This window comes from Puntigrus tetrazona, unplaced genomic scaffold (genome assembly GCF_018831695.1).
Source record: "Puntigrus tetrazona isolate hp1 unplaced genomic scaffold, ASM1883169v1 S000001111, whole genome shotgun sequence".
Lineage (NCBI taxonomy): Eukaryota > Metazoa > Chordata > Actinopteri > Cypriniformes > Cyprinidae > Puntigrus > Puntigrus tetrazona.
Window position 1 is genome coordinate 2,231,971 of NW_025048699.1, and position 22,797 is coordinate 2,254,767.

At 36.2% G+C, this 22,797-nt stretch overlaps 2 protein-coding genes across 5 annotated transcripts in view; both read right to left on the reverse strand.

Moving 5' to 3' along the window:
• Positions 1 to 2,002, reverse strand: part of pde8b (phosphodiesterase 8B) — a 40,568-nt gene extending 38,566 nt beyond the window's left edge. Inside the window, exon 1 of the mRNA XM_043234299.1 lies at positions 1,744 to 2,002. Coding sequence (XP_043090234.1) covers positions 1,744 to 1,788 — 45 coding nt within the window. The 5' untranslated portion in view covers positions 1,789 to 2,002. The remainder of the gene's footprint in view (positions 1 to 1,743) is intronic.
• Positions 2,003 to 4,063: 2,061 nt separating this feature from the next.
• aggf1 (angiogenic factor with G patch and FHA domains 1) lies at positions 4,064 to 13,000 on the reverse strand. 4 transcript variants are annotated; one of them, XM_043234444.1, is made up of 16 exons: positions 12,924 to 13,000; positions 12,779 to 12,837; positions 12,024 to 12,244; positions 11,816 to 11,921; positions 11,546 to 11,733; positions 10,031 to 10,168; positions 9,733 to 9,933; positions 7,909 to 8,413; positions 7,665 to 7,767; positions 7,537 to 7,588; positions 6,608 to 6,709; positions 6,343 to 6,508; positions 6,139 to 6,218; positions 4,835 to 4,962; positions 4,595 to 4,694; positions 4,064 to 4,453 (listed from the first exon to the last, which is right to left on the reverse strand). In XM_043234444.1, exons 3-16 carry the CDS (start codon positions 12,225 to 12,227, stop codon positions 4,247 to 4,249), a joined length of 2,280 nt encoding a protein of 759 aa, XP_043090379.1. In that variant the 5' UTR covers positions 12,228 to 12,244; positions 12,779 to 12,837; positions 12,924 to 13,000; the 3' UTR covers positions 4,064 to 4,246. The 4 variants fall into 4 exon arrangements, 3 of the variants coding, with proteins under 3 accessions (XP_043090379.1, XP_043090380.1, XP_043090381.1); XM_043234445.1 differs by having other exon boundaries at positions 7,665 to 7,764; positions 12,779 to 12,997; XM_043234446.1 differs by lacking the exon at positions 7,909 to 8,413 and adding an exon at positions 9,337 to 9,403 and having other exon boundaries at positions 12,779 to 12,997.
• Positions 13,001 to 22,797: the final 9,797 nt, after the last annotated feature.

A 22,797-nucleotide genomic window follows, 5' to 3' on the forward strand; every position in this document is an offset into this window, starting at 1 on the left:
CATGCTGAGTTTTGCTAAAAACACTATACGTTATCTTCATTGCAATCTATGTCTCTTCTCAAGATTGTTGCCGCTTAATTTGGACTTTTATAATTATGGACAATTATAATTGCGTGTTTATATCTTGCACTTCTTAGGTAAAAAAGTGACAAAAAACTTTTTATGAGATTAAAAAGTCATTTTTTTAATTCATTTTTAAAATTCTGTTTCATAAGTAAGCTTCCTTAGCATACCTCTTATATAAACGCACTGCTAGTTGTTAAAATGCAACTGATGCCCTGTCGGTATCATGGTATTACTATTCATGATACATGCTAGGTATTCAATAAAAGTAATCTGCCACCATGTGAACGCCATGTCATATAAATATGGTAATCATCCCCGGTATAAATCAAAGATACAAAGGCAGTAAAAAAAAAGACAGCGGTTAAACATTCATATAAGCAGTGGGAAATCTTCAGGTTGTCAAGATGATAGCCGGCACCGCTGAAAGCAATTAAAAGTGACTTTTTCCAGAATGCAATGCTACACTTTTACCCCTCTTCAGCGTCAGAGAACCACAGAAGCTCACAGCGTATTTATTACGCATGAGCTGTCAATGCGTTTGTCGAGGACTCTTTAAACAGCCGCACAATTACAAAATGTGTACTAGCTTTCATTGGAAACGTCTTATAAGATTTTAGACTTGTAGCTGAGAGCATTTTAATGTAAACACTCTTAATCGACTGAGGTATCTGTTAATATCTTTGCTTCAAGCACCTAATCTTCAGTATCCAATTTCCATCAACTTTCTTTTGCTGTCCTTGCAGATGATTTAATCTGTCCAGCATGTTAGACTGATTGTTGACCTGACCTTCTGCTCTCGACACAGAAGCCCACCCGTGAGCGCCCTCTGCTGGAGGACTGCAATACAGTTCAGGTGAAATGACAGAAATACAACCCAACATGTAGAGATTCTCAGTGTTACAGACATTCAACATCGCCTCGACTGCTAACCACGGCAGCGGTGACTCAAAGGAAACCCTATGGAAGCGCAGAACAAAACCAACTACTTTAAAGAACAGATATCGACGCTAAACAACCATCAGTTTGCGCCAGATCTACACTTACAGGGGTAAGATGTGTCACCCCTTAATCGAGAAAACCGTGTGCAACAATATACAGAAATGCCAAAACGTATAAAATAGCATCTGTGTTTAAGTAACGTTTACGATGGCACACATTTTATACACGGCAGGTTTGCAGTCATAGCGGTGATATTCAGATTTCAAAATGCAAATCTGTCGAGCGTTCCCCCAATGACTCAATTTACCCTAAACAGCGGACGGGTTCACTGAACTCAAGCGGTTTTATTGTTTATCTCAGTAAATGCACCTGGATGCATTACTTGCCATTTCTTTTTGCCTAAAGGACAACTTAGTGTCACAACTTACCCCGCTCTCTTATACTAATGTGAGCGGACTATTGGCTGAGCGCGCTGACTAACGGAGTAGCTGGGTTTCTGAACAGGTAAAATCAATATTGTTTAACCATTTAAAGTTCTTATGAACCGATTCTTTTCACAAGGAGAACAGAATGGGCAGAACACGGAGTGCCGTTTCAAAACTGTTACACTGGTTAACGTCCAACTCTATGAAACGACCTTCGTATCGATAAAAAAAAAAAAACTAACAACCCCATGTTTTAGAAAACAAACTAGCTACGACAAAAACCCCGGTTTGAATCGTTCAGAGTGACTCTCACCTCTCTCCGCGGTCCGTTGGACAGCAGCTGCGTGCTCGCGCTCATCTCTGTCCGTCCCCGGTCCAAACTTCCCTCAGAGGTTCGGTTAACGTTACATGAAATCCCACCTATTTGGAGTTACGGCTTCGCGGAAAGCACATTTTGTCAGCATTCTCTCCGCCAGGTCGCACCGACGGACAAAGGCTGTCTGGGAAGTTTTTGAGGTTTTAGGTAGGCGACGTTTCTCTGTACTTTTTCACCCACACGAACGCGGCTGACAAGTGCGCGGTCCTAGCGCCGCCGGGTGCGCGCGCGCGCTGCTGCTGCGCAATCAGGGGAATCTCGCGCACTCGTGTCATATTTCACCTCAAAATAATAATAAAAATAATAATAATAAAAACCCCACACTGCATAAAGATTACTTATTGATTTTGACGGATAATACTACTGTTATTACTACTATACGAGTTATTTGTATTACATTTCTCACATATTCCAGACGGCCATATTATTAAATAGCCTAATAAATAGGCCCACTGTTACCCAAGTAATGGGAATGCTAATAACACTATAATACTAAAATTATTATTAGTGTCTGAACAGGATAATTTGATGAGATAGACCACTGAAGACAATTAATATATTTTCTATATAGACCTTTTGTGTGTGTCTATCTATCTATCTATCTATCTATCTATCTATCTATCTATCTATCTATCTATCTATCTATCTATCTATCTATCTACTGTAAGTAAGCATACTTCAATCGTATACAACAGTCAACTTTTTTTACCTACTTCAAAAGTTGCAAAATTATCAAAACTGCCCTAAAACAAGAGCACATTTTGGACATTTTAGGACAACTTTGGTGATTGTTTTTTATCCACTCCAAATGTTAACTACTTTATACGTATATATGTTTATATGCATGCATATATACATAGCACAGCATTTCCAAACATACGTTTATTATAATAAAAACAAAAATAGAAACTAAATTATAACCAATAATAAAAAAGTCTACAGGCCAAAACTATTAGCCCTCGAATGTTAATAGTCAATGCTGCTTCCCTTTTGCTTACTTTTTCAACAAGTTTCAGGCATGTTTCGGCCCATTCCTCCTTAGCAAATCCCTCAAGATCCTTCAGATTCGTAGGTCTCCTGGTCTTCAGTGTGCTCCACAGATTTTCTATCCGATTCAAATCTGGGCTTTGTGCAGGCAGATCAAAAACGTTCACTTTGCTCATTTAGAGGTAGTTCTACACCAGAAGTGAGGTATGCTTTGAGTCACTATCGTGCTGGAAGACCCAAACCTTTGGTCAAGTTGGACAACCCCAGGCAGTCTGCAACAAAAGGACACATTTCTAGTATACACAGCTCTTCTCCAGGTTGCCCTTCAAAATTCACTTTAGGGGCGTTTTTCTTGGTCAGCAACCTCGCAGTGCATTCTTGTCCAGGCCTCTAGTGTCCATCTTCATTGAGATATCAATCCCAGACTTGGCTAAATCATGTCTTGGCAGTTGTTCTTCGGTCTTTAGAAACCTCTCTCAATAGTTTTCTTTATAACATTTTGACTTCCTGCCTCCGTTTTCCACTTTGTGGGTCCCTTCAAACTCCGTGCAAACACGTTGATATACATGCATATGCTTCTCATTCTTTGAGAGCATTAATTCTTTTCCTCTGTTTTTTTTTGTCTTTATCATGATGACAGTACATAATATTTTACTAGTTGTTTTGAAAGATACTAATCCTCAGTTTACAGTATAAGTTAAAGGCTTAGAGGACTAATAGTTAGCAAAGTCATCGAACACCAGTAGTTAGTTCTATAGCCAATCAAACTGATAATCACTTAAGAGGGGTAATAATAATCATAATGAAATGTTTAAATAATTATTTTATTCCAGAATAATGAAGACTTCTCCAGATGAAAAAAATAAATACTATGTTACCCCCCAACCTAAGCTTAGGACAAGTACCTGGCGAAACTAAATAAAATATGTAGTGTCATAATGGCAAAGACAAAAAATGTGAAGAAAAAAAAAATTTAATGCTCAAAGGACGAGAAGCATATACACGTTTATCAAAGTGCTTTCAAATGTCAAGACGTGAGAAGTATTAGCAAGACGTTTGAAAAGACCCACGCAGAAGAAAACAGAGGAAGAAAGTGAAAGATTTAAAAAAAACTTCAGAGAGGTTTCCAAGCATTTTTGATGCATTCATATGCATTTATAGATGCTGCATTGTTGGACTGAATCTTTTGTACGCATTCTAATGAAGATTGGACCATGTAATTCTCTGACACAAAACTAATATTACTGTATAAACTGGAATGCATGTACTGTTTGTGTTTTATTGTTTTTTTATTTTTGAATTTGACTGTAAACAAAAACACTCTTCTCAGACCAGCGATCGTTTAAAACAAACTTCCGTCTATTTACAAACCTCCTAAGAATAAGGCCTTCCACTGAAATGACTAGAAAAGTTGGCCAAATAATGACCGCGTCTGGCGTCAGTTTCAAAGTAGTCACTCTGTGTCCTGACTTTTGACCCAGGCTTTAGGTGATTGGTCCGTTTCAGGATGGGCGGAGTCGGCCAGGCAGGCATCAGAGAAGCGCTCCCGAGCGCGTTCCCAGTTCCGCTGGTTTTTGGTTTTCGTGAGTGAAGCGTCATCTACCGAAAGGGCAGCTCCAGAGCCAAGACCGGACTGAGCCTTGCGGACATGCAGCTGAATCTGCGCGCACACACACACACACACACACACACACACACACACACACACACACACACACACACACACAGGGAAGCAGGTGTAAATCTCACGCACCAGCACACATGACACGGCATAAACAAAACCAGGAGACATCAGTTTTACCGGATCCTTCATTCCAGCTCCGTCCTTGCCGAGCCCTTCTCCTCGTTTCCAACCCATCTTCTCCAGCATCTGTCTACCCTTATTTTCGTCTCCGATTTCACTACACACACACACACAGAAAATCACAAGTCTGCAAAAACATCTTTAACCTTGATAAGGCTTCATATTGTTGCGCAAGACGTCTTCTGTAGTGCAGATCTGTTTTACAAGGGTAAATGTTTGACTGAATAGGTTACGCACACATGAACAGAAGCAGGAGCATCGTCTCGCTGAAACTTTCCCTCGCTCCCGACTGTCTGCCGGCGGCTTTCTGCTCTATCTTTATATCTGCTGTTCTTCAGGGCCTTCTGCTCCTCATAATCACTGCTCTGAAACATACACACATACATGCTGGTCTTTGTTAAGGAAAGCACAGTTAAGATCTTTAAGTCACAATTAGTAGTGCTAAAAATACCTTTTCTGCAGCCGAGTTATGCTTATAAACGGCTTAATAGATAAACAACACCAACTTCATAGATTACTGGGTGTTTTTCAAGGTAATTGCTTCCTGTTCTTTGCCAGAAGAGTCCTTCTAAAAGGAGTCACCCCCTGGAAGGACTTTATGTATATAAATTATTAATTTATCCTTATAGTTATACTATTACAGACTTTGGTAATATTTTGAATTAGAATATTACATATTTGTATATACATTTATTATTTTTATGTATTGACTCTGTATTGATATATGTATTATTTACTTATATACTGTCAATATATGCATTCATTTAAATTAAAGTAAATTAAAGGTAAAATTCGAGTAATTCTGTTATCGCAATATAATTTTTAAGTTTGCGTATTTCGTTTTAGTCATTTTAGTACTTTAATGTTTAATGTAAATTTAAACATGCTGGACTTATTAACTAATACCATACAAAGCATAATTGCTAGAAATAAACCTTAACTGAAAAACGTGGACTTAACAAAATAGATATAGAAATAATTCAAATTCAAACTAATAAAAACAACTAAATTACTAAAACTTTAAAAACCAAACAAAATAAAATCTACTTTAAAACACGAACAAAAGCCATAATAGTATCAATGACACTAAAACAAACCAGGTTGACTTCAAAGGTTGAGAACCACTGTGTAGCAAGATTAAATTAAGCTTTAATATTAATGTTTTAAAAAAAAAAAAACATTAGTATAAAATGTATGCACATAACTATAGACGCATGTGTAGAAAAATTCTATTTAAAATCCAATATTCAAAATAGCCATGTATTTCTTATTTAAACTGACATTTTTCATAACCCCACGTGCAATAGGAAACTGAAATAATAATAATAATACATAATAACAGTGATTATTGTCTTAGCATCGTTTTAGTGGACAAATATTATACCTGGTGTAGATTCCATCACCTAGGAATAGAATGACCATAGGAGGGCAGCACTGACCGCACACCATTACAAAGCCAACGCAAACACACCTGACTTTGTGTTTATGCTTAAAAACCTGTTTTACCACAAAAAGAGCTAGTACAGGTCATAAAAACTTACTTTAAGGCCATATTTAACCTTCATCATCTTCAATTCTTTCTGTCGTTGAAGCTCCTTGTCCTCTTTACCCAGAACAGTCCCTGAAACACACAGATGCACGCATGCATAAGCTGTAACTGCTTAATAGTGAAGCATCAGACTTTAATTACTGTTAGCAGAAGCATGCTAATTCGATGTTATTAATATGCGTGCGTATATACATACCGGAGGTGTCGTCTTTCTTATGGCGGCTCAGGTGTGCAATGATCTGTCCTGGTTCACAGCCGTCACACGTGTCTGTTCCCATGTGGATGTGGAAAGACAAAACCGTTTCTCCCATCTTCACTTCATCCCCGTGGGTCAGAGGGCACGGCTCGCAGCGAACTTTGGGCTGCAGGGACACAGAAAACATGTTTACATTCTGATAAAAGTCCTCATATTGCGATGTGTGCAAAAGAATGTTGGGACAGAACAGCTGTGTTTGTGTTACCTGCAGTATTCTGTTCCCGTTGAGGACGGTGCCGTTCTGACTTCCCTGATCTACCAGCATATAGCACTGCTGCTCCTGGTCAAAATATACTTCGGCATGAGACTACAAACAGAGAGAAAGAGAGGAAAAACACCAAGGAGGAGTGAAAACGCTGTCAAAATGAAATCAAATGAATCCCGTTTACTGTTTTAAAACATGTGTTATTATTATTCTATTTTCTTTAGAAACAAACTATTGCTCAGTAATTTGTTTCTTAATATTAACAGCTTTATTCAGCAAGGACGCATTGTATTGATTAAAAGCGACGGTGGAGACATTTAAATGGTTTCTATTTCAAATAAATACCTTTTTTAAAACTCTCCATTCAAAGAACCCTAAAAAAGTGAAACGTTTTTTTTTTTTTTTTCAAAAATATTACACTGACAAAAATGTTTCTTTTGCATTTAATTAGATTATCAGAAGGATTTTTGAATGATCATGTGATGCTGAAGACCGGGGAAACAATGCTGAAAATTCACCTTTGCATAAATTAATCACATTTTTAAAATATAAAAATAGATATTTTTTTAAATAATATTTCACAATGTTGCTATACCGACGGAAAATGAAAAGCTTTTTCTAGGCTGATGTGTTTAGGAACTATACCATTATTCTGGCGTAATAATAAAGCACTTTTAGCACTGTTCAATGATATTATGCATAATGTTTCTCCTGTGTTCCGCGACAGTATTGTAAAGAATATCAGAGCGGTTTGATTTGCATTTAAATTTAGAAAATAGTTTAAATCACAGCAACATTTGTGGTTTGAAGCGGAGACCCGAACCCAAAACATTTAATACATTTACGGGCCGGACTTTGGACACCCCTGGTTTAACGTCATAGTAAAAATGCTTTCGGTCAAGAATTCGATTGATTCGAGTTTGTTTTACCTTGCTAACTCCCATCTCTGGGATTCTGATGGCATGATTCATGTCTTTCTCTCTGCAAACAGATGCACGCAAAAAAACGTTAACCCAAAGCATTCGATGAACAGAACTAGACACAGAGCTGTACCGACCGGCCGATGGTGGCGACCGTATCCGCCGTGAGGATGAAGAGCGCTCCCGTCTGCAGCACGGGAGAGCGAACCACAGTTACCCGAACACACGGCGGCCAGGCTTCTGAAATATACCGATCACACGCATTACGAACAGACAGAAATAAAACGTTCCAACAGCGCAGAATACGGCAATAACAGTACATCTATAAACGGCCAACACCAAACAGCTACCAGGGGACGCAATGTTTGCTTCCCTCCTCACCTTCCTGGATCTGAGTTTCCATTTCGCTCTCAGGACTGTCATGTTCTGGTCGGACAGGAGACGCAGACGAGGACGACGATGATGCCGATGAAAGTTCTTTCTCCGATTCTGTGATCTCACCCTCCTCCGGCTCGCTCTCACCGCTCACGTTATCAAAGCGTGACTTCCTTTCTCTGCGAGTTTCTGATCTCTTCCTCGTTTTCCTCTTCTTCTTTTTCTTTCTGCTGTGGGTGTCATCAGAGTTCGAACCGTTTTCTCTCCGAATCTTGCCGAGCGAGTCATCAGAATGTGAATCGCTCCGCCTACGGCTTTTCTTTCTGTTCGTGAAGCGATCTCTGCTTCGGTCTCGGCTCTTGGTCCGCTTGGAACGTTCTTTGCTGCCGGGACGCTGAGGGCTTCGGGACAGAGATTTTCGTCCTTTTTTAAGTGATGATGAATCATCCTTCTTACCCCGGTGGTGGTTTTCAGACTGTTTGACAATCTCAGGCTCCGCTTCTTTATGATCCTGTCAGTGAGCAAACATTCAGCCAATCAAGAAGTCACCAAAAGTGTCTCCATATTGGTTTGAGGTCAAAAACGTAAGATTTGGATTTGCATTCATGGTCCACTTGATTCTCAGTTTTGAGTTCGTTCAGGAAAATATATAAACTCAACATCCAAACTGGTTCTGGTTTTGCATCATAGTTTGATGCGCTTATAATTCTTGTCCTATTTGCCTCACAAAAAGTATGTGGAGAAGGACGTGGATTGGATTAAAGAATGGCACACAAAATCCAGATTTTAAAATGGCATGATGCTCCAATCAAAACGCCATCAACAAATGTTAAATCGAACACAGTAAACCAGGATAAAGATAAAAACTCATTCCAAAAAAATAAATAAATAAAAAAATAATAATAATGATATATATTATTTAATCATTTATACTTAAAGCTGCATGTATAATGAAAAACACAAAAACAATTTTTAGCAACTGGTTCCGATTATAATATATTAAAATATATATATATTTATTACTGTGATGTAAAACTAATTTTCAACATTATTACATCAGTCACACGATCTTTCAGAAATCATTCTAATATGCATTCTAATTACAATATTCATTTATTATTGATTTTAAAATTCTATTATCACCCAAGTTGCAAACTACTTAATATTTTTGTGGAAAAAATATTTTTAACGCAAGTACAAAAACACTTATTTATTATATATTTTTTTAATAAACATTATAAATCGTGTTTACTATTTCCATACTAAATAATTATTCCTACTCAATAAACAATTATAATTTACTGATGCAGAATAGTAGCGAATTAAGTAGTTAATAAAAAAAAAATTGAATTGCTGAACGACGGAAAAAAACAAAACAAAAAAAACACCTAAACCTAAAACTCAACATAACTTTAAAGCTATTAAAGACCGTACCTTTTACTCCAACTTGCCTCAAATGGTCTATCTTCAACTGAGCCAATGAGCAAGTCAAATCCTGAACCTACAGTGAAAGGAAGAGCATACGATCAGCTCCACCATTTCCCATAATGTTCTAAAAATTGCTCAGTGTACCCCTTTCTGAGACTCCGGATTGTTCAAGAGACCCTTATTAACACAAACTCAATTCAACGATAGCAAGAACCAGGAACCAGGAACCAGAAAGATGTTTTGGATTGAAAAAATACTGAAAACTGAGACTCAAGATGATGTTTGGCAAACTTCAAATAGGAAATCATGTTGAGGAAGACCGAGTGAGAACTAACAAACACAAATCTCTGTGATCCCAAACCTATGCAATGACAAAAGCGTGTCCGCGTGCATCTCACTCACCCCTCCATCAGGACAGGAAGCTCTATCTGTGTTCTTCACCGACTTCCTGTTTTTCCAATCTTTGTTCTTCCTCTGTGGCGTCTGCTCCACTTCGGGGTGTGCTGTAGGCACCTCTATCCTAGAGTGGAATTGGTATTTTCCGCTTTCTGGGTCGTAGTAATAGTACATGCCTGTGTTAGCATCATAGTACAGCTGACTGGACTAGGGGAAGAGGAAAAAACACATTAACGCGGGCGATTAAGATTAGATGTCGATTGCGCAAACGGCAGTCAAGCATTCCAGGAGAAGAACATCTTACAGAGTCGTAGTAGAACCCAGTGCTGTGGTCATAGTACATGCCGGAGCTTTCGTCAAACACAAAGTTGGTCTGGTTCAGCGCTTCCTCTGCTGTTGCTCTCAGCATGTCTGCTATGGAGCCACCTTCTTCGGGGGCCTCCTGAGAACATGTTTGCACAGTCAACAAACCGGCTAATAATTGCTACTTTAAATGATAAATACTGGCTGTAAACTGCTAATATTTGTTTCTGCTGAACGTCAAGTCAATTCAAGTCTGCTTTATTGTCAATTCTACTGGACATACGGCACATGCATATGGAGAACTGAAAATGCGTTATTAGACAGACCCTAGGTGAACAATAAAGAATAAAAAATAAAAATATAGAAAATAAACCGATAAATTTATAAAATAACAGATAAATTAAGAATATATCTAAAAACAACTATACAGTTATATACAGATAATATATATATATATATATATATATATATATATATATATATATATATATATATATATATATATATATATATTTTTTTTATATATATATTTTTTTTTTTATATCGTTTTGGTGATATGTTGAACTATTTTGGGTATATGCAGGATTATTGTGGCTATATTATCACAATATGTGGTTGACTATTTGTCCATGTTTAGTTTACACTGTCCATCTTTTGTACATTTTAATATTAATTTGGCCTTTATTTTGAGTGCTTGAGTTATAATTTTCACAGTGCTGGATCATTTTAGCTATATTGTTGATTGTTTTCACTACACGTTTTGGATTTATGTTTTAATAGTTTTGTCTATTATTTGTCCATATTCTAATTTCTTTGAGATATGTTCTAGCATCACAGCCATAATGTAGATCGTTTTGATTACATGTTTGCACTGTTCTGGCTATATGTTGAATAGGTTTGTCTATTTTTTTGGCCATATTGTAATTTCTTTCATACGCGTTTTATCGTCTTAGCCAAAATATAGATTGTTTTGACTAAACATTGGATTGTTTTGGTTGTTTGCGATATAACTTATTTGAGATATGTTATATCATTTTAGCCATAACATAATTAGCTATACGTTTTATTAGTTTTCACAATTTTATGGCCATATTTGTCATTTCCATGTCTTATGTTTTACCATTTTAAGTGATAGACTTCTTTTAGATTTTAAACATTGATTGTTTTAACTAAACATTGGATTGCTCTGGTTATATGTTTTAATATAGTTTTGGATACTTTTTGGCCAGTTTTATTTCTTCATTTTGTTTTGACTATAATTAATAAATGGACATAATATAATTTAATTTAATTTAATCGTTGTAGAAATATGTCAGATTATTTTGGCTACACTCTGGCATTATTATATATTTTTTGAGACCTGATGTTAGATAATACTGGCCATATTTTAGACTTTTTTTTTTTTAGTTATTTCATCTAAAAATGCAACACATGCAAGCTACGTCAATACCGATAATAATAAATGCCCAGATCAATTCTTAGAAAGAAATAACATTTAAAGCAAGACTTCTTATACCTCTGTCTGTGGAAAATCACTTGATTCATTTGGTAGCTCAGGATTGGCTGGTGCCGTCTCAGCTGTTGCGTGATGCTCCTCTTTGGGTTCACAATATCCTTGAGTTTCCATGACAACATTCTCCTTGGCTTCTGCTGTTGTCTCTGTTCCTGACTGGGAGTACCCGCCATAGTAATAATTATAATAATCTGTTTCAGGAAGAAAATAACGATTAATCAACACAACAATGCTGCAAATGACAGGATAAAAGAAATAAAAGAAAAAACCGACCTGTCTCCGTCCACGTATACTCCTCTGTCTCTGTCTGAGTCTCAGCATCTATTTTCTCCCTTTCTCTCTTCTTTCGCTCGTGGATTTCTGCACTTAGTTTATCGACCTAAAGCAATACAGAGAATGTTATCGACAACGTTCTAGTGCCGAGACGTTCGTGTTTTAATTGGTCAAGTGCCCCTGTCCTCCGTGAGCACCGGCGGCTCACCTGCTGTCTCAGATCTTCATTGTAGCTTTCTGTCGTCTTCTGGAGCCGTTCGCTCTGGCCGAGCTGCTTCTGTAACTTCTGAAGTTCATCTTTACACGTCTTCAGCTCCTGTTGCAGCGCCTCTGCCTGTGATCGCAGAGACGCAAGCTCTGCTTGCAAACCCTGACCACCGGATTCGTGGTCCGGGCTTCCTTCGGCAGCCATTGCTGAGGATGTTCTACCTAAAACATAGATTAGAATAAAAAAAGTTCAGTTGCAAGTATGCAATTTTGATTGAAATACGAAAAGTTACCGTTGATACATTTTAAAATACAGAAATGATCAAATTATATGAATTTAAAAAAGTGACAACATCACTTCCACTTTTTTTTTAATGGCTACAATTATCTAGTTTCTGTCACTTTTATCTTAAAAAACAAAACAAAACAAAAAAAAAAAATTAGTAATACATAAAAACAGCTGCGTATATATTATAAGAGAGTTCAAAGAGCTCTCTTTTTTTTTAGGTGTTCCTGGCATCAAATTATTTCAACGCTCTTAACTAAACCATTCAGTTCATTACACTTTAATATAAATAAAATTCAAATACGAATGCAATAAGTATGCAGACACTCTGCATTTAAAAATAACATCAATAATCTGAAACTAGCAATCTATTTAAGGCTTTAACTAACTGTACACAATATAGGATATAATAAGAAAACATTAAACAGCGCATAAGCTGCGTTTTGAGGTTTATAGCACATTATCCTCACCCGTATTTAAATCACCCGTTTTCCCTGCGCGTTCCCAGCGTTCCCGCGCGCGCGTCAATCTGTAAATCAAAGATAAACATCATATGACCACCGTGCACTGGACACATATTCGTGTAGATGTTTGTGTGATCGTAAAGTGCGTTACAGAGAGAAAACGTGATGAACTTTAAATCCACTTCAACAGTCGCTGCCATACTTTCACTTTGTGATGTCATGGCTCGCTTACCCCGCGTCACGTCCGGTTATTCTATGGCGCCACAGCGCCCCCTGCGTTCAACTACTGAAAGCGCGTTTACCCGAAGTGACAAGCAGTTACATAAATTATAAAGACATTAATTCGTTTGTATTTATTTACACGTTACCCAACTCTAAGCGAATTGTTTACCATGCAAAGGAAAAAAATGTAAAGAGAAATTGCTAAAACAAAAAACAATAATAAAAATTATTTATCATATAGGTATTATATTATAACTTATTTTATTTTCTTCTTTCCCCAAATAAAACATGTAAAAATTAGCAACACTAATAGTTGCTCATTAATTAGCTATAAATAATTATTATTAGTAGTTTTAGTATTAGTATAATTATTGTTATGTACAATAAAACATGATCCAGAAAGCATATACAGTATTAATGTAATATGTTTCATGAGAATGTTTATAAACCATGCACAAATTTGGATTACTTTATGTTTGCAGACACTGCGTGTATATACAAATGCATTAATATAATCACTGAGGATCATTTTCAACATTTTTATCAGTGTTTTCAAAGAATTATAACTAAATAATGGAGGCCTGGTGTCCTCAAGAAATACAAAATAAAATATACAGCATAGCAGTATTCCCATTTTTAATGTAACCCTTTTAAACTAGCAAAAACTCTGTTGTGTCGTTTTTAATAAAGCATCTTCTGTAGCCTACCGAGGTTAAGATTTTGGGCAGCAGAGGGCAGTACAGGCAAGTGAAAATACACTCCATCCATCATTTCAAAGACATGTTAAAAAAAAAACCCATTGATTTCTTTGTGTTAAATGTTTTAATCTTGCAGTCTAAAAAGTTTTGAGTTTGAACGCCAAATGGTCTGTGACGTCCCTTACTCGGGATATGAGACTAAATCAAATTAAAACCGTGTTTATTCTAACACCTGTGTCAGGCTGCGAGGTGAAGAGATCACAGGTGCAGTTAATATAAAAGAAGCACAGAGGGCCGTAGACAGGAAATAGGAAATCAAGAGATTCATGCCACCTTGCTTTCCTTCACACAGTTGAATATGCTTCCTCTAGCGTGTGCTAATTGATATTTGCATAAGAAGTTTTAACAGAAGACCCGAAACACGGTGTACTTCCTTGTCGGTTAAAAAACACTGTGAACTTTACGCAAACACGAGGAACGGGATGTTCATCACAGGAATGAAGTGTTCATTGAATTACTACACTACTGCTGTGACTCCATTAAGTTGAAAGGTTGAGAACTGATCTGTGTGACACGCGCGCACACACACACACACACACGCACACACACATTCAACAGCTGACAAAAATAATAACACAACTTGACGTGTGAGTGTCATTACCCATGACAAAGCCCTTTCCGTGAAAAAAGGTGCATCATAGTAAACTATCTTGTTTGAGTTATGCAATATTTTCATGTTGATTAAAATTGCTTTGAGCTATGAGCATATACATGTAATTAACGGAAAGCTATTAAATCAAGCATCATAACCACTGCTTATACTTAGGGTTACTGAGTGCACACATACACAATGTATATATATATATATATATATATATATATATATATATATATATATGTGTGTGTGTGTGTGTGTGTGTGTGTGTGTAAATATATGTATCTCTCTCTCTCTCTCTATATATATATATATATATATATATATATATATATATATATATATATATATATATATATATATATCTTTTTAGCAATTAAAAGGCTTTAAAATCCACCTTCAGGTACTGGTATGTTTCTGCTTTGAAACCTGATATGTGAACTGAAATTGTAAACTGGGATTATCTATTTATCAGCGTCTAGAATAGGCATGTTAAAATGTGAGTATTGACTATGATCATCGGGCTTTTTGAATAACATTTTATGGTTTATCTTTCATTCATTATTGTATTGCATTGAATTATATGTCTTTCCCCAACAATAAAAACTACAGAGTTTTGATCATTTAAACGTGTTTATATTAGACAATATATTGGTAGACAGAGTTATAAGTGACTTCATATGATTTTATTCAAGTATTTTGGATAAAAAATACCAGCCTACTGCAGAAAACAACATATTTTGGCTCAGTTTGTGCCTAATAAAACTAAGGTGTTTTTTCTGAATATTGACACTATATAGTACTATATGAGCCATAAAAGTCTGAATCGTGAAATATAATACTCAACAATAACACGCTTTTACATTGAATAAAATTCAATGCACTGTTTTATTGTAAAACAGCAACAACAATAAAAAACAATAAAAATAAATACCTGACGATTTCATCTGTCAGCTTTATAACTATAAAATAGGGGTGAAACAGAAACTGCGGTCATCTTCTTAAGCAACTTCATGAACAGAAGAAATTGTAAAACCTTTTAACTCCGCACAAAATGTCATGAAGAAATTCACCAAACAACTGTGACCTTACCTTAGTAGTCCATACGAAACATTGCAACATTGCATGCAACGAGAGAGAATGCACACAATAGAATGTCGGTTGCTATGGCTACTGGACCTATTTTATGCCATTTTAAAACTAGAAAACGAAAATATTTGTGCGTCATTGAGTCAAAGGTCAAAAGGTCAACGCCTGCACCTGGAACGAAACGTTAAGCGTTAAATACTAAGCTCACCTATCGCCACTCTGTTTGCTTCTCTATAAATCTCTGCAACGGATAATAATTTTTTATGTGCTTTTTCAAATACGCTCGCTGTCAGATTGTGCTATCAAATAAACAATTATGAAAAGGAAGCCGCGGGGATAAACACAAGCGCAGAGATTGTTCTTTCCGATCTGATAGGATCCGCTTCGTTCTTTTACTCCGCGCCCCAAGAATTCAATCAGCGTTTGTTTGTGCATGGAATTGCTGCTTATTGTAGTGTCATAAACGACGAAAAAATTCCTGTTGTGCTCTCGGATTCAAAATGCAAATTCCCTTTCTGATGAGCTCAGCGCGTCAGGGCTGTTGTACCGTTTTGCTGTGGATTAGTGTGTGTGTGTGTGTGTGAGGAAGAGTGTGAATGGGTTTGTTGGTGTGTATGTGTGTGTAGAGAGAGAATGTTTATTCTGCTCTGTCCTGAAGCCAAGCATATCATGCTTCTGGATATATATATGTGTGTGTGTGTGTGTGTGTGAAGTGTCATACCCACAAGTGAAGGCTCTGCAGGACTAGCATTATGATGACATGGTGCTGTGCGTAACAACAGCGTCATCCTGGTGAGGAACAGCTCTCCAAAAAACACAGAGATATAATCACACCGAAGCAGCTCATATCCCCCGCTATCCGCTTACATCGGTTTTTCCAGCCCCCCTGTAATATTTGCGAAATTACTGTTAAGCCATTATCAGAGGGCAGGTATCTTAAACCATCATCATTTAATAAGATGATTGTATTTAGGGTTTATTTATGGCTCAGTTTGACATGTTTCTAGTTTTAAAAACAAAAAAAAAATTTTCCTAAGTTGTATTTTTGCCTTGTTTTCATTTAAAAATACAAATATTTTTGAGCAAAATATAGATACACACAAACTTTTATATGTATTCGCTGTAAATAATGTTTTTCAAAGTCTTTAAACATTTATATATGTATATATATATATATATATATATATATATATATATATATATATATATATATATATATATATATATATATATATATATATATATATATATATATATATATATATATATATATATATATATATATATATATATATATATATATATATATATATATATATATATATATATATATATATATATATATATATATATATATATATAATAATAAGAGAGAGAGAGAGAGAGAGAAATAATAATAATAATATAATAATAATAATAATAATAATACATTTTCAAGTATTTTTAGGCACTATCAATGCTCGGGCCCTAACTATTTTAGTAGCAACTTTTTTCAAATTTTCACAGAGGGGAAAAATACCCATTTCCTGTGTGCACAGAATAACTTTCGCAAACTCACCTGATACTGTTTCCGATATATGCATTTTTCCCAATGCGGGAACAACTGCATTTTTTCGTGCAGGTGAAAATTTTTTATCTTGCATACCTGAAAGTCGAAACATCACTTTACAGTCTCGAGGAGGCAGGTAAGTATCAACAATTTCAGTGTGAAACACAGCTAAATTCCAAACACTGATTCCAAAGATTTCTTGAACTATGTAAGTGAATTTTACGAATTCTTACGAAGTGGCTAATTCGGACGATTTCTCCTAACCCCCAGTGACGGGTAGTTTTAAGTGTAGGTCATTCTTACAAATTCATACAAACTGGCAACTCGTAAAATACGCGCAGTTTAGCAAAAATCATACGTGCAAATTAGCCGCCTCATAAAATACGTAAAAATTGCAGGCTGGGTATCACTTACAAGCTTCTCTTTGACAAAAGCAAGCAAAAACCCCATCAGAACCACAGCATATTTAGTGCTTTTAAACATTGGAACCGTTCAGACATTCTGTCAACCACTGTGTGAAACCATTCAGAAATACGCGTATATCGGCGTGGAGTTTCGAAGCTCACGTTCGCCAGAGTTCGGTGACGACGGCGACTGCAGAAAAGGATCCTGGATCTCTAGAAAGGTCCGGCATTCATAAGCCTTCTGCTTCACCAGACAGAGAAATGCTCAGGCTGACGGACCCAGCAGATGAAGTGCCGGGGGGGGCGAAGAGGCTACAGCCAGAATCAGACCTGAATATCGTGAAGGATCTATATTTAGAAATTCCCATTAGAGCCTTTTTTAGACACACGCGGAGAAGGCATGCACCAAACACTGCGAGCGTGCGTTTCATCGTGCATCACAATGACCCGTCGCCGTCCTTTGGCTTATTTCCTGTCTGGCCTCATTTTTTTTGGTCAGTGTTTCATGACTTTTTCCCCTTTGGCTGTTTATGCCGTTGGTTTTCATGTCGGTAAGGTGTCAAACCCGTGTCAGACTGAATGAAGCGCCTCGCTGCAGGGAAGCTCACGGCCCGATTGATGAATGCACTGTTGTGTTACTATCAAACGCCAGCTTCAAGTCAATCACTGAGGTGTTTCCTCTCTTTCACCCCGGGGTCTGTGGGCTCCTGGAGGGCCACGAAAATCCTGCAGAGGATCGGTGAACAGATGCATTCCCGCTCACTCTGTCATTTTTGTCATACTGCGAAATAACAAATGAAATATTCATATTTTATTTGAATATATTTACGTATCACATTCCTTCGTTTATATAGAACAACATATAGATTTATTTCTGTGATGCAAAGCTGAACTTACAGCATCATCATTCATCAGTCTTCGGTGTCACACGATCATTCAGAAATCAGGCTGATTTTTTGCTCGAAAGCATTATTATTATCATCAGTGTTGAAAACAGCAGCTTCATATTTCTGAAACCGATTTCTGAGCAAATGCTCTTTTAGGAACTTCATGGGCTTCTCAGAAACACAGTATATCTTTCCTTAGACAAAAAAGGGTTTAGTTAATTATCGGTGCGTATTATTTAAATTTATCTTAAATTCACAATGGTTTGATTCTGTCAAAAATAAAATATAAATTAATAGCTGCATATTTTAAAAAGATAATAACACACACCTCTTCAGTGTGGTTTTATGTTATCTTTTACTTGTTTGAAAGTAGATTATCTAATTTAGCTTGTATCTTGGTAAACAGCCTCAAAAATTTTAAGGTAAAATGTTTTAATACATTTATTTTAGCTACAGTTAAACAATCAAATTTAGTTGGTTAAATTTCATCATTTTTGTTATTTAAATGTAGCTGAAATAAATTATTTGTGACCACTTACATTAAAAGATTTGTAGCATTTTTCTCGCCAGATCTATTAATATTGTTTTAAGAACTTGTTTTAAGTCAATATTTATAACCCAAAATCATTTACAGAAACTGGGAACAAAAAATTCAGATTCGTTAAATTTGTTCAAGTTAAATTATATCCAATTAGAAAACCATTATTTTAAATAGTGCTGTTCAAACGATTACTCACTTACAAAAATAAATGTTTTCCCTCACATTATATGTGTGTACTGTCAAAAATGAATCATGATTAATTGTGATCCAAAATTATATATATATATATATATATATATATATAAATAGATGTAAATACATGTAAATATTTAAAATATATAAACTGCATGCATGTGCTTTTATATATACATAATAAGTATACACAGTATATATTATGTAAAGAAAAACATTATTTTGGATGTGATAATTAAGCAGTAATAATATTTCACAATATTTTTTTTTTTTTTTTTAAATGCAGCCTTAGTGAGTTTAACAGCACTCTTTCAAATAAAAAATCTTACTCTACTTTTTTTCCTAGAAGTAGTTTATTTATTGATTTTATTATGATGCTGTTCTGAGAACCTAGCGATGAAATAAAATGCACATTCATGTCAACAAATCTCACCCAGAGTCACCTGAAGAGAATTAGAGAACTGAAATTATTGTACAAGTCTATTTTGCAACATCTGTACACTGCCTTCAGGTGAAGCTGTGTTCATCTTTGAAGACTTCATTTGCTCCGAATGACTCTCAGATGAGCGTCGGCTTTGGGCCAAGTCGATGTTTCACGCAAGCCTGATTTTCTCCGGTTTTGAGCTCCGATTGGTGAACGCGTGTGTGACACATGCTCGCAGAGTCGGAGAATTGATCAAATCTCCTCTGAGACGAGACGGACACCGGCAGTCAGAGAAGCGTGTAAACTGCAGCGATCTGTATGCGTGTGTGCATCGGTTTCTCATCAATCGATCTTGACAGCGATCGCTGTATTTGTCCGTCTCGTGTAACTGTGTGTTTATCGACGGCTGTGTGATTCAATCTGGCTCCAAATGCGTTTGACATCTGAGACCAGAAAACGGTTACTTTGAGCGGTACCTGATCGACGTCATCGATAATTAGGGCGACGCATAATCGTGTGCGGTTCATCACAGACAAATACAACAGTGCATGCGCTGCTGACTCCTCACACGTTCATAAGGGGCTGATATCTCTGAGGGCCTTGTGGATCACTTCCTCATGAGCCGCTCCATTAAACACATTACAGCTATTACGTCTCTGCAGCACTCGTTGTTATTTATTTATCTCTGCTCGACTTTTACAGGATGAATGAAATACAGAGCTTTAAGACATCGTTGGGGTGGTGAATTATGCTTAGGGTACGGCAAGGGTACTGAACCAGCAGTCGGGAAAAATAGGGATCGATGGTTAAAAATCGTAGGCTGTAAGTTTTAGAGAAAATTGGTGCTTAAGGGAAACTGCTCTGTTTAGTTGAAAAAAGTGATTTTAAATTGTAATATGTCACAATTTTTACTATATAGTTTATCAAGTAAATGCAACTTTAATAAGCATAAGAGACTTCTTTTAAAACATGAAAAAACCTGAAAAAGCCGAATTAGAAAAATAAAAATATATTATTACTGTTAAACAATTGTGATTAATCGTATTGCAAAAACAATTGCTTACATAATATATGCATGTGTACTGAATTTTTTTCTTATATATATATATATATATATATATATATATATATATATATATATATATAATTAAATAATTAATATGTACACAAGCGCAAACATATATTACATAAACAACCACTTATTTTGGATACAATCTTGATTATTCATTTGGCAACAGTAGTAAAATTACATGTCTATATATATATATATATATATATATATATATATATATATATATATATATATATATATACACAGTTTACACACAAAAATGTTTTCTTCTCTTCTCTCCTCTCCTCTTATTCATCAGGTCATCTCAGTGTCATCAGGTTTAGAGTGGCCTGTGTGTTCATATGTGTGTGTGTGTGTGTGTGTGTGTACCTCAGGCTATATGTCTCCTCTGAAACCTTTGGACACATCACACATCTCTCTCTCTCTCTCTCACACACACACACACACACACACACATGCGCAGGTTATACGGAGTGATTTAGATCTGAATCTAGTCGCATCTATTTTTTAGAAAGCAGCTTCACTGCTTCAGCGTCACATTACGTTATCATTACGCTAATATTATATTAGCGTTACATTAGTATCTCTGGTGTAATTCAGTGCTGGAGGCTTTCAGATTTTTTATAATACACAACGTCTCAAACGGACAGCCTCTCAATAATGGCGAGTGCTTCTGTGCGTCCCTTCATCGTCCCTGAAACAGTGAACCATTAAAATGTGTAATTCCATGTCTGCCAGTTATGAAACGCCATCTACCCCTCATTTACCAAAGGGCACTGCTTTATTTACTTCTGCACGCAGACACTGGCCTCTGTTTATACAGCCTTTTTTCCCTCTCTTTCGGTCACGTCTCTCTCTTTCTGGTTGAAGCGTTCGTAAGAGCCTCTTTCATAGACTCTCTCTTTCCGTTCTCACACATGCACATAGAAACACATGTCATTGTGAGTGTGCGCAGGCCTCGCGTAGAGAAACCGCTCATGTTCGTCATTATCGCATGAAGAGTCGGTGTGTGACCTCGTCCAGCGGCCCCTCATCAAACGCTCCACTTTACGTGTCAGGATGAGCGTTTCACAAAACCTGTCACACGGAGCGTCTGAGCCTTTTTACAGTTCCCGCATTTATTGTGATGAAACGCTTTTTGCGATTAATGACACATTTTACACTTAAAGCCCGAAATCTAAGCCAGTCTTTGCTGAATATCGTCACATCTGCAGTGCATATTCACGGACAGTTTCACTACGTTTTATGCAATATTTCACTACACTTATAAACGGAGAGCAATTTGTATCTTTATATACCAAAAAGAGGTTATTTAAAATGATTCCTTTAGACTATTAAAATCTAAAGGAATCTTTTATTTTAGAAAAATGGAATTGTTAACTAAAAAAAGGTTCTTTGGGAAACAAAAAGTGCATGTACTAATCTACGACATCAAATATTGTTTGATAGATTTGAACGTATAGATGCTAAACGTTTTTATATACTTTATATATAAACTTTATATGCCCGTAGCAGATTGGAATTGAATAAAAACCCGTCTCTTAAGATCTGGAAGTGTTGCGTGCAAAATGAGCTCAACACTAATTAGGCATTTTTGTACCATTACTTGATTTGCATATTTTCATTGGACTCTTAAACAACTCAGACAGTGCATGTAAATAAACCAGGATGAATGATTTCACCCTCAAACGTGGTTCACTGCAAGGCGAGCAATGGCGGTCGATGTCATTAGTCACAGCACGTTAGTTTATGGAGATTTGACCATTTGCTGACCATATGCTGAAATTTGGGGTCTGTAATATTTTTCTGCAAGAATTTAGTCATCGGTACACATGCATTAAATTGAAATTAAAGCGACAGTAAAGATTTCGGTTTCAAATAAATGCACGAAAGCAGCACAAGTGTGTTAATAATAAGAAATGTGTCTTGTCTGCAGTAATGATGCTGAAAATTCAGCTTTACCGCCACAGAAATTTATAATATTTCAAATCTATATTAAAATAGGCAACCGTCATTTTAAATTGTGGATGTATTTCACAACATTATTGTTTTGACTGTTTTTAGATATACCTCATACAGCATATAAAGCATTTAAAAATCACACCGGGACACTTACGTTACAGATAACTTCAATATTTTACTATTTTACTGACTTTTTAATATTTAGCTTGCACTGGATTAAGTTTGGCTTTATTTAAGGTGTGGTTAGTTCATATATAGCACTCTTTTTGAAGTTTGTACGATTTTTATTTGTGTTTTCAGAAAAACTGTTACCAATCCGATGCTTTTGAA